Source organism: Oratosquilla oratoria, chromosome 14 (assembly GCF_046742065.1).
Source record: "Oratosquilla oratoria isolate Oo_2021 chromosome 14, ASM4674206v1, whole genome shotgun sequence".
Classification (NCBI taxonomy): Eukaryota; Metazoa; Arthropoda; class Malacostraca; order Stomatopoda; family Squillidae; genus Oratosquilla; species Oratosquilla oratoria.
This window is the reverse complement of record NC_134790.1, coordinates 26,767,140-26,780,057: the sequence shown is the minus strand read 5'-3', so window position 1 is coordinate 26,780,057 and position 12,918 is coordinate 26,767,140. Positions and strand designations below refer to the sequence as shown.

The window sequence follows — 12,918 nt, the reverse complement described above, 5'->3', positions numbered from 1 at the left end:
GTTCTCGAACTGAGATCGACGAATCTTATCAAGAACGAAGACTCTTAAGTGTATATTGTAACTGACTTGGCCACTTTATGAAGACCAACATTCGCTTAAATCAAATTGTTTGGTGAGAGATTTAATAAAGTCTTGGAACTAAGCCATAGGGTTGGTGAGGCCAAGCATCCACAACCCCACATTCAACCCCTCAACATGGACACACGCACACACACACACACACACACACACACACACACACACACACACACACACACACACACACACACACACACACACACACGACTCGGTGGCGCAGTTGGTAGAGCGATGAACTACTACCATGGTGGTGCCAGTAGTACTTGGATCGAATCCTGCCCAGGGCCGAAATTATTTCGGTACCGCTGCGCTTCGGGTCGTTACTCTGACTCTCGCGGGCGGGGAGTTGGGTGTGTGTGTGTATGGAAGGTCATAGCATTACCCATAGATCGTACCTACGAGCTCTGAGCTCTCTTCCAGGAGGGAAATAGCTGTCGATCACGAGTCCAACACGTGATCCAAAGACCAAGTGAATACACACACACACACACACACACACACCACTCTGGATATGATAGTGATGTAAAACTGATGAAAACTGTAATAAAAAAACTAATGGTAAACTGAGTATTTGTCACCTGTGTCTTCAGTTTTAGGTGTAGAGCCTACATGAGTTGCGAGCAATGGCTTTAGTTACAGCTTAGCGCCTCCTGGCGGAAGTTCCTCGTACGGACACACGCACGCACACACACGCGCGCGCGCAGTGGCAGCGTTCGCAACTGCTAATTTACCGGTTCGAGTTCGAATCCCGCCCAGGGCTGAAATAATTTCAGTATCGCTGCGCTGCGAACCGTTGCTCCAACTCTCGTGGGTGGGGAGTTTTGTGTGTGTGTGTGTGTGTGTGTGTGTGAGGTCACAGCATTACCCATAGATCGGTTATACAAGAGCTCTGAGCTCTCATCCGGGTGGGTAGTAGCTGTCGACCACAAGTCCAACACGTGATCCAAGACCATGGTGAATTACACACACACACACACACACACACAAAGAAAGAAACAACAGACCTTTCTTATAGTTTCTTTGTTCCTTCGATACTGTAGTGATTTTGCTGTAGTACATACCAGGAAGAGAGAGAAGTGACCACATATTTTTGAAGTCTCGAGAATGAATTAGATAAACACGCGAGAGTTTCAGGATTTTTTTTTTTTGGAGGGGGGGGGTAGAGGCCAACAGGGAATGTCTCTACGTCAAACCCTTCAATACCAAAGCGGGGGCAAGATGCCACAGAGATTAATCAAATTATCTGACGACAGCCAAATTAAAAGAAAAAGTTATTTCGGGTCACCAGTCCAATAATATTAATATTTATAATAACAATAATAATAGTAACAATAATAGTAATAATAATAATAATAACAATAACATTAATAGTGATAATAATAATAACAATAATAACATTCATAATAATGATAATAATAATATTTGCAATAATAGTGCTACTAATGAAAATAATAATAATATTAACAATAACAATAATAATAATGATAATATTTATAATAGCAATAATAGTAATAATAATAATAACAAATGACAATAACAATTATGATAATAATAATAATAATGATAATAATAATAACAATTATGATAATAATAATAATAATAATAATAATAATAATAATAATAATAATAATGAAAAAATAATAATAATAATAATAATAATAATAATAATAACAATAATAATAGAAATAATAATAATAATAATTATAATAATAATAATAGTAGTAGAAGTAGTAATAATAATAATAATAATAATTAATAATAATAATAATAATAATAATAATAATAATGATGATAATAATAATAATAATAACAATAATAATAATAATAATAATAATAATAATGATAACAATAATAAAAATAATAATAATATTAATAATAATAATAATTATAATAATAATAATAATAATAATAATAATAATAACAATAATAATAATAATAATAATAATAACAATAATAATAATAATAATAATAATAATAGTAACAATAGTAATAGTAATGATAATAATATTTAAAAAAAAAAAAATAATAATGATAATAACAACAACAATATTAATCATATTAATAATAACGACAGTAATAATAGTAATAATAATAATAATAATAATAATAATAATAATAATAATAATAATAATAATAATAATAATAATGATAATAATAATAATAACAATGATAATAATAATGGTAATGATAATAACAATAGAAACAATAATCATAATATTGACATTAGTAATAATGTGTATACATTGTGACGAATGTGGATAGGAGGTAAGGGAACATGGGCTGAGGGAAATACTTTTATTCCTGACTAGTTTCGCCTGAGTGGCTTCTTCAGAGGAACATAGTTTGAAGTCAAGTTGGTCAATATATATGGCAAAAGAAGGAACGTGGCAAAGTGTCAGGTTGGTCCCCCACTCGACCTCATCTGTCGGTGTGGCGGATTGTCACAGCGGGTGGACCAAGTATCCTTTTTTTTTCGCGTGGCTGAAACGTCCGTCCTGATCAGGGGCTCTGTGTTTATTATTCATTATGATGAAGTGTGCTGCTGCTTTAGCCCATATTAAATCCCCAGTTCTGATTGCGCGATCTTTTGACTTCAAAAGTTAATTTCTCATTGACAATATATAAAGATCGTTAGTTCGTCCACATTTGGAATGTGCTGTTTCCGTATGGCCACCGAATCTCATTAAAGACATTGACAGATTGGAAAAGTACAATGGCGAGTCACAAAACTGTTTCCAAATATGAAAAATAAATCATACGAAAATCGACTAAAACATGAATCTATTTTCCCTAAAAAAAAAAAACCTAGACTCAAAGGTGATTTGATACAGGTCTTTAAGATTCTAATGGAAATTGACATCCAAAGTGACAAAATTTTCATAGTGAATGAAAATCCGACAAGAAATAATGGTCTCAAACTGTCAGAAAATAGATCTAATTTGGAACTGGGTAGAAACAACTTTGTCAACCGTATAGTTAATTAATGAAATAAATTTCCTGCAGAGGCAGTGCAATGTATTCAGCTCGAAGCTTTAAGAATCGTTTAGATAAACACCTATGCAAGATGCTGCAATGCCTGCCATTTATTTTATATAATTTTTTTTATTTGATTGTTATTATTTGTCTGTTTATTACTTATTTTATCATTTTATTATTATTTATATGTCCATTTATCATTATTTACCTGTTTGTTTATCATTTAACTTGATATATTTATTTATTTTATTTATTATTATTTATGTTATTATTTTTATTTGTGTATTTTTTTTATCTATTTATCATTATTTATATTTTTCGCATCCGACCTAGTTATGGACCAAAAGGTCTCCTGTCGGCATGCTCTTTCTTTGTAATTCTTTATACATGACGACAGGAGAGCTTTCGGGCCATGACAACGTCGGAAGAAAAAAAACGAAATAAGATATAAATCAAGACATAAACAAAGAAATGAAAATATGAATGAATAGATAAATAGATAGATTAATTAATAAATGTATAAAAAAAATAAAAATTCCTTATATTTTATCCAAATGAATTTTACGATTTTGATCTGTATCGCGTAGTACTGCAGCTTTAGTAATTATACAATACACATATCTATAATAGCGAACGATCTGTGCGCCCACCCTTTAAAAACAGTAAATAAATAAACAAATAAGTAAATAAATAAATAAATAAATAAATAAATGAGTAAATAGATAGATAAAAAAATAATAATAATCACGGATCACTAGTACAGACCACTTGCCTAGGCACATACAATACACTGTGGAGGTTGTCACGGAAGTTGATAATCGACCGGTTAAAAATTAATGTCTCTTACACAGTGCATCGTCACGCAAAGGTTACACCCTGCATGTACAAAGTGACAAAAACATGTACACAACACAAGCACACACATACACACACACACACACACACACACACACACACACACACACACACACACACGGACAATGAATTGATTTGAAAACCGACTTCTCTTCGTCGAGCCGGAGATTGTTACTATCACAACTGCAGTTACTGGCAGAGAGTGTGTAACTTCATGATCAGGCATACTTCCTACTGGATTCGGCTCAAGGTGTGTGGCCAAGCTTTTCATTGGCGTGGGATATGATGGCAAGATTGAGCATACAGAAAGATATATATATGTATATATATATATATATATATATATATATATATATATATATATATATATGTGTATATATGTGTGTGTGTGTGCATATGTATATTTACATATGTATATGCATACCGTATATGTACTTGGGTATACGTATATGTATTTGTATATGTCTACGTGTATATGTATATATGTAAAATTGACAAAATATGGAGATGAGGTGGCAAATGAAACGGGCTAGAGTGTTTCATTCAGTACCAGACGTTTAGACCACTTGGGCCTTCTTCAGTGACTTTTTTTTTTTTTTTGCGGTATTTATTGCTCCTTTTGCAGACACTTTTGTAAATAAGGTTTGAATATCGAAGCTGGCTAGATTTTTGCCAGTTAGGTCTATGCCACTAGGTCCGTCTAGTAAATCAGACGAGTTCTATAGGTGTACATCACTGATGATACCTAATGTTTTCGTAAGGGGTTTCGCCAAATATTTTGCTAATCTATGTAGAGCTGATTCTATTCTCGATGTTATGGGTCTTACGTGTATATTTGGTTTATGTTTTAGGTTAGTCTTTCATGTGAGGTTGTCGTAATGTTTCTTCTAACAAGCTCAATAGTTTCTTAGTTCTACTAGTTTTATTCAAAACCTACTTCGCTCTCTTATTGAATTTTATCGCCGTATCTTGTGCGAATCCGCTGCTTTTCTTCTCATAAGAACTCCCATCTTCGAGTAGATCAAACATTTTCCTGTCGTAATCATATTTATCCATGGCTACAAGTCCTCTGCCTTTGTCTGCTTACGTGATCACTAGATCCTTGACTTCTTCAAGATTTTTGAGGGCTGACACGCACCTAGTTGGTAAAGCATTGGGGTGTTTGTCTACTGCTGCTAGACAGCACACTATTACACCTTGATTGAAACTCTTTTCAGTGTCTTCATCTGTCCATCTATAATTGTGGCACACCTGTTCCACATATGTACATTGTTTAATCTATGTATAAAATTCTAAACCATGAGAAAGAACTTCTTTTTCTAATTTGGATAACTGCTTACTGGAAAGATTATTCACAATTCCCGGTTTTCCTGCGTTCTTCCATTCACTCTCATCACACAGTTCTTCTAATCTTCTTTGGAATCTACTGTTCATGTTGCCGACGTGTTGGGCAGAGAGGGAGACACTGCTCTTTTAATTCAACGACTTTGTACGATAGAACATCACACGATTCTTCGAGATACATTTGCCCAAGAGGTCGGAACGCCAGATACTAGACTTAACGTTTCATTTGCCACCTCACACTCCAGAATCCTCTTACTTCTCGTGGAATAACCGAGTTATCAATTAATGTTAAACAAAGTTTAAATTCATGTGGACACACTAGAAATACATTTCTAATCTGAAAATGGTTTGCTTGAAATGTTTCAGATGAAATGGGCTATTGTGCTGGTGTTCGTGAGTTGCCATGAAGCTATTGTCAGCGCTTTTCTTGGCCTGAAGCCTCAGGAAGTGACAGTTCCTGATGTTACCGCCTCTGAACTCCTGGCGATCTTGGCCAAGGGACGCCTCTCCGGCTGCCACCAAGTCCTATTGACGCAGGCAAGAGCCCCTGACAATCTGGAGGCCATCGCCAAGCTCGTAAGTTCGGTATAGCCTTACAGACTGAGTCAGCGCAAATTTTGTTGTTTTGGTTTAGTACACGATTTTAAAACACCTCGTTAATTATTTATATATAATTCATGAAAACTACTCCATTTATCAAAAGTGACTTCTCCCTCTCCAAACAGATGACAGAAAAAACCAAGAGACCGTTGATAGCCTATGACGTCATGTCGTTCACAACCGAGGCCTCCCCCGGAACCGTTACGGGGCGACCCACACCCCACATTGACTTCGAATACAACATCTACTGCGTTGCTTACTTCGTTATCGCCGAGAAAATTTTCTTGAAGGAAGCTTTAAGAGTCATCCCACGATCCGGTTAGTTTCTTTAACTTACTGGTCGTCTTATTCTAAAGCCTCGCTTGCACGGGGCAAGTTGAGAGGCAAGTCAAGTGCGCAAGATACTTTAACTGGAGAAGAAAGCGAAGACGTACATGATCATACAGGCCAAGTCAGGAACAAGCGGCCTGTATGAAGATGTACTTGCTCGCTTTCATCTTCAGTTTAAGTAACTTGTACACTTGGCTTGCGTCTCAACTTGCCTCGTGTAGACGAGGCTTAAAGACTATTGACAGATGAGACAAGGAGAAATCTTTTTTCGTAGATTGGTTTCCTGGCGCTAAGCGTTACTTCGTCAGCTACTGCGGAGAGAGTTTCAACGTCCAGGAGATACTGGAGGACCAGGTCTTCGCCAAGTCTTACAACACTCTCTACTTGAGCCCGGCGTTCGGCCCCAACGGAACCAGACATCATGAAGCTACTTTCCATCTTCTGTGTGAGTCTCTTTCCCTCTCTCTCTGGCAAGGTCACCACTTGCACAATGATCTTTTACTCCGTCTGCGTGAAAGCATAACAGTGGACCACAACTAAAATCTGTTTATCTATTTTTTCCTAATGTAATCATCTGTCACTCGCAAAAAGGGTGGCTAGACACTTTTCTTTCTCACCATTCCACCCCCGCGAAATGGGAAGTGAGAAACCCCTGGTAGGGCAAACCCTATCAGTTACTGCAAGCCGCTTTTTTTTTTTTTTTTTTTTCTTAGCCAGATGTTTGGGTCGCCTCCCCACTTGGCCTGAGCTGTCGGGAACCAAGGTATGAGGCACGTAGTGGGTCCCAGGAATCGAACTCACGACCTCCTGCTCTTGAGTTCGGCACACGCATTTAGTTCCCAATACTGAATAAATACGAACATCAATGTCATTGATATTTCTGGTACGGTAACAATGAGATGATGTATAAGTGAGCGAAACCATTACCTAATAAGAGCTTAGAATTCACTGGTTTTCAACTTTTTTCACTCAATTTCCCTCTTTCATGAATTCTCAACTTTCGTGTGGCTCCCTTCCATTTTTCTCCCAACAAAAATAAATGAATAGATACATAAATGAATAATGATAATAAAATAAAAAGTAGAAATTAAAGAAATAAAAAATTAATAAATAATGATAACATATCGATGAAGAGAAACCTTTTGCTTTATTACAGAGTTGACAATCATAATTATCCTATATTTTTTTCATATTCAGATTCCAAACACTATATAGAAGTGTATAATTTGTAACAGCAGCAGGGCATGATCCCCCTAAATCCCTAAATTCTTGTCATGGCTCCGGGGGGAGGGGGGTCATAAAACTCAGGGTAAGAACACAGGCTCAGTTCCTTCCTGTTTGGTCTTCACGTGATCCCTTCCGTTGGCAGCCAACTGCCCCTTCTGTAGTGGCGGGGAGCCGGAGGTTCTGGTAAGGAGTCGATGGTCTCCGAGGCGTGGTTTCCAGAACCCCAAAACTGAGCTCTTCCCGGACCTGTTCCGGGACTGTAACGGACATGTCTTCCGGTAAGTGGTTATGGCTATTGTGCATCTCAGAGAAAGGTGCCCAGTTGATAATAAATGAATAAATAAATGAATAAATAAGTGAATAAATAAATAAATTAATTAATCAATTAATTAATTAATAGATATAGGAGTACATAAATAAATTGGATGAATTAATAAAATACACACATAAGCAAATAGATAAACAAATAAGCAAATAAATACATGAATACAAACATCAACAAATAAATAAACATATAAAAAATAAATCCGTAAATAACTGGAACGTATAGATATACGTGATGTTTTCTAAATCAATGTTGACATACTAGAGGAAACACCATGTGAAAAGGAAGGCTTTATTCCTACCACGACAATTCACACATGATAGCTTCATCAAGAAGACGATCAGACTAAGAGGGGATTTACACGGTCTAACGGTTCGTCGAACGCGGTTCGACAGACACGTGTGATGTGTGAACGTGTGAACGGGGGTATTTGGGGTTTAACCAACGTGTTCGACAACCAACTACCCCGTTCACACGTTCACACATCACTTAACACGTGTCTATCGAACCGCGTTCGACGAACCGTTAGACCGTGTAAACCCCCTCTAACGGGCAGAACGTTGTAGCAAGCTTTGTTCTCACCTGAAGGCCCCTATACACTGTCAGTCATGACTGCACAGTCATCGAGATTGTGCAAACAGTGTTTGGGACAGACACTGTCAGTAAGATTGAGCAATCATTACTTACCTCTTGGAGTTTGTGGAGTGAAGCTGAGTAAAGCGGCTGCATGCATAGCCATTCTTGGCTACAAATGAAAGACTGAGCTGTTGGCGCAATCATCGCCACTATAATTGATGATGGTGTAACTATTATGCTTGAGCTTACAAAATCAAACCGTGTTGGAAATTCCTCAATCATCTACGCAAACACTCAATCACACCCACTCACACAGGATATGCTTGCGCAATCATGAATATTGTGCAATCATGACTGACAGTGTGTAGGGGCCTTGAAGCGGTTGCCTCTGACTTAACACATCACCGTACACGGCCCACCTCATAGGCATAATCAAAACTTTACAAAACAAAGGAAGAATATACCGACATTTGGTCATAACTAGGTCGGTTGCTAAGAACATAGAGTTAAATGAAGAAATGAATAAACAAGCGAAGCAAACCATTGGCAGGCATAGACTATTGCTTAGGTGTTTATATAAATGAGTCTTAAAACTTCGGATCGGACTACACTGCACTGCCTCTGCAGGAAGTTTATTCCATTCACTGACTACACGGTTGGGGTTGTTTGTGCCCACATCCAAATTAAAAATACGTCCTGACAGCTTGAGACCGTTATTTCTCGTCTGATTCGTATTCAGTCAGAGCCCTCACATTGGGGGGGGGGGGGAGGTATATGCCCGGGGTTGGCAATTCTAGCCTGGACTTGTCGCCCACAAAAAAGGTCAAAGAAGCCCTAAATATTTTACCATGGTCGACGAATTTTGCGTTAGAATAAACAGAATATGAAATATTTTCCCTTATCCTTTCTGCAATAGATACATTAAATATAAAATTCAAAATATGTTTAATTAATTCGCAAGCCAATTGCTAAAATAGTAGGGGGTGGTGGAGGTGGAAAGTGGTGATGGGGGGGGGGGAGGGTCGTCACTGAGAACTTTGCCCCGGGGTGCCTCTTGGGCATGTAAGGGTTCTATATTCGATGTGAAAAATTCATCACTTTCGAAGTTGTATGAAATTGGCAGTTGTCGATAAGGTTATCAAAATAAACATCATGTGAGGACGGAGACTTTATTACCACGACGTTTCGCTTGTTTCAGTTTTTTTCAAGTACATAGTTTAATGTCGAGTTTTGTGTATCACGACTATGTACTTGATAAAGTTGTACCAAGCGAAACGTCGCACTAATAAAGGCTCCGTCCTCACATGCTGTTTATTTTGATAGACTTTTGATGTTGCCAATTCCTTTTAAAATCTTGAAGACCTGTAACAAGTCACCCCTGAGTCTACGCTTTCAGTCCTCCGGACGCACCGAGTTCTTCTTGAATCGCTTGCAGGGCCGTGACGCTGGACTTCCCGCCCTTCATGCACTACCGCCACGGTTCCTCCACGACCCCCGTCACCAAGCTTGACTGCCTCGACGTCAGGATCATGGACTCTATCGCTCGACATCTTAACTTTAGCTATAATGTAAGTCTGTAGGATTTTTATTGCAGATTTCAAGGATCTCATAAAAAAAAAATAATAATAATAACAGAAAAAATAAATATATAAAATAAGATAAAATAAAATTATATATATATATATATATATATATATATATATATATATATATATACTGTATATATATATGTATATATATACATACATATATACATACATATATATACATACATACACACACATTATATATATATATATATATATAATGTACATACGTATATATACATACATATGTATACACACACACACACACACACACACACACACACACACACACAAACAAAAAAATATATATATATATATATATATATATATATATATATACATATATATAGTGTGGACGCTTGGTTTGCGGCGATGCTCGCTTCTCTCGTCGGCGCTTCGAGTCCAGGCCTCCGGCCCTTTTTTTTCTTTTTTTTTCTTAACGAAATTAAAAAAAAAATCTATATGGCGTTTAGACTTTTCTGATGACGTTTCAGTTATTTCGATCAAATCGCTAAATCTTCTAACACATAAAAGCGAAGACAGAATGTTACCGTATGAGGTGATTCAAACCAACTCTAGACAAATGACCCCCATGGCTTGGTCTGGACTCTCCCGAGAGGGTCTCGAGTGCGATCAAAAGTCGCCGGCCTCAACTGGCTTTGGGTTTTTGAAACAAACCTGAAATTTGTATATATTAGTAGAAATAAAAAAGTAATAAATAAACATATGAATAATCAAAAAGTGGGGGAAGGGTAACAGTACTTTCAAATAAGGCACCCCAAGAATATCTCTTAGATTATCATAAGACCTTCTATACCGAGTTTTTTTTTTTTTTTTTTTTTTTTTTTTTTTTTTTTTTTTTTTTTTTTTTTTTTTTTTTTTTTTTTTTTTTTTTTTTTTTTTTTACCCCGGCTGTCGCCAACGTATTGAATCCACCTGTGAACCTCTCCGGTGATGACTTTAAAAACCCCTCTCACAATGGTTAGTGGCTAGTGGCTACGTTTCCACTAAGACATGATACAGAACTGCAACTCCTGTCCGCGTCAACTTTCAATAATCTTTTTTTTTTTTCCGTATCGCCAGATTGTAGATCCTACTTGATAAACAAGAAACAGTCACGTACGAAATATAGTATTTTTAACAGTTCGACTTCCTCAATACTTATGAAATACTGTTCTTTGGACACCATCTTTTGTTCTCGTTCGTTTAGTAACGTTCGGTTTTAAACTTATCCTCACAGGGTTCTGTCACAATCGTACTGTCAATCAAGTATTCTGTTCTTTGAAAGGAAGTGAACTGATGCACCGCAGAGATTGAAATGAAGTTTTATTTGTTTGTTTCATCACACTTCTCGTTATGATAGACCACGCTCAAGTACAAAAATAAACGTTAGTCGTTACCGTTGAAGACAGGGCGTTATTCAAAGCAAATAGTACAAACAATAAATGGAATTAATTTGTTTATAATGATTATACACATGACTGAGTAAACGTTGACTTTCCCGACCACTGGTCCAAGAAAATCGCTAATAACTCAAATTTCAAATACAGGATTTCCACATAAAGATACCGTACACACCAATGATCTTCCAACATTTCTATAAAACACATAAACACAATGTATTTCCTGAAGATCACGGAAAATCCCTGATTTGTGTAACGTTTACGAGAAACCCCTCTATAAAGCGCGTCAACGCAAAGTGATGACTTGGTTTTCAAACAGGTCTACGAGCCAGTGGACGGGAAATGGGGATACCAATTGCCCAATGGGTCGTGGACAGGTGTGATCGGGACAATTGAACGCTACGAAGCTGACTTCTCCATGGACATCTCCATCACGGCTGACCGCGATTACTACGTCGACTTTACCATCGGCTACCACACCGAGCCTCTCACGTTCGTAACCAGTAAACCACAGGTATGAATATGTAGCAGATAGCAAATATCCAACAACTATAGCCACCCTTTAATCACATCCAAATAAAAAAATATGTTTTTGTATCTTTTAATTGGGTGTGATTAAGGGGTGACTATATTTATTGGATCTTCTCTGTCTACTGCAAATCTAATAACATACATAGGATAACGAAGATGAGGGGGAATAAGAATAGGAGTCCTTTTTTACATATATACTGTACATTCTCTTAAGAATGTGGAAAAAGAAGACACGGGTCTAGTTTGGAGTTTATTCCTGACCAGTTTCGCCCTAAGATTCTTCAGGCGGATGTCTTTGTTTCCCACCTTCTTCAACTTGTCACAATGTCTCAACATACATTCTCTGGTCTCTTAATCGGTATTAGGTTCCCAATATCCGATTTCCCGTTTACAGACAATGACTACTTCATCCACATTTTCCTCTACATCCTCTTCCTCGTTCTCGCTTTCTCCCCATTGTTCTTGTTATGATCTACATTCATTTCTCACCCCTGCCGCAGCCCCTGCCCCAGTGGCTGTCGCTAGTACGCCCTTATCAGTTGTACGTTTGGGTGTGTTTCCTGGGGGCGCTGGCGCTCGCGGGGCCGTGCTACTGGCTGCTCCTGAGGGCCGCTCCTGAAGAGACCAAAGACTCCAAGAACCATACCATCGTCACCGCCTCCTTCATCATATTCGCTACCCTGATCACACAGGTATTCCGAAGACAGTAGGAAGAGAAGTTGGTGTAATCTGGGTTTTGTGTAGATCACACGGGTACTTTGAACACAGTAGTTAGTGGACTTGATGCCTTCTGGGTTTTGTATGGACCTCCATTACCATGCCACTGACAAGAGGAGATTGATGTGATGCCAGACAGGAAATGAGACTTCGTCAAAAACCGAAGAAACATGACAGTCATACATAGAGTATCCATTTTGCATATTAGTTGAAGTGTCGTTTATTGTTTGCCAAAAAATAATTTTGTTTGCACAGGTTAAAAAACGGATGCCAGAAAACTGTAAATCCGGGTGCATACATTATGAGTGGCAATTGTAAAATAATTCTGATAGGTGCGCAGTTTGCCTCAATATCAATCTACTCCTTAATC

General features: G+C 37.4%; 1 protein-coding gene across 1 annotated transcript in view; it reads left to right on the top strand.

Annotated features, from left to right (window-relative positions):
* The first annotated feature begins 5,610 nt into the window (after positions 1 to 5,610).
* The window catches only part of LOC143032602 (glutamate receptor ionotropic, delta-2-like), a 12,606-nt gene continuing 5,298 nt past the window's right edge, over positions 5,611 to 12,918 (top strand). Inside the window, exons 1-7 of the mRNA XM_076197472.1 lie at positions 5,611 to 5,829; positions 5,979 to 6,171; positions 6,458 to 6,628; positions 7,553 to 7,688; positions 9,747 to 9,879; positions 11,620 to 11,814; positions 12,332 to 12,523. Coding sequence (XP_076053587.1) covers positions 5,611 to 5,829; positions 5,979 to 6,171; positions 6,458 to 6,628; positions 7,553 to 7,688; positions 9,747 to 9,879; positions 11,620 to 11,814; positions 12,332 to 12,523 — 1,239 coding nt within the window. The remainder of the gene's footprint in view (positions 5,830 to 5,978; positions 6,172 to 6,457; positions 6,629 to 7,552; positions 7,689 to 9,746; positions 9,880 to 11,619; positions 11,815 to 12,331; positions 12,524 to 12,918) is intronic.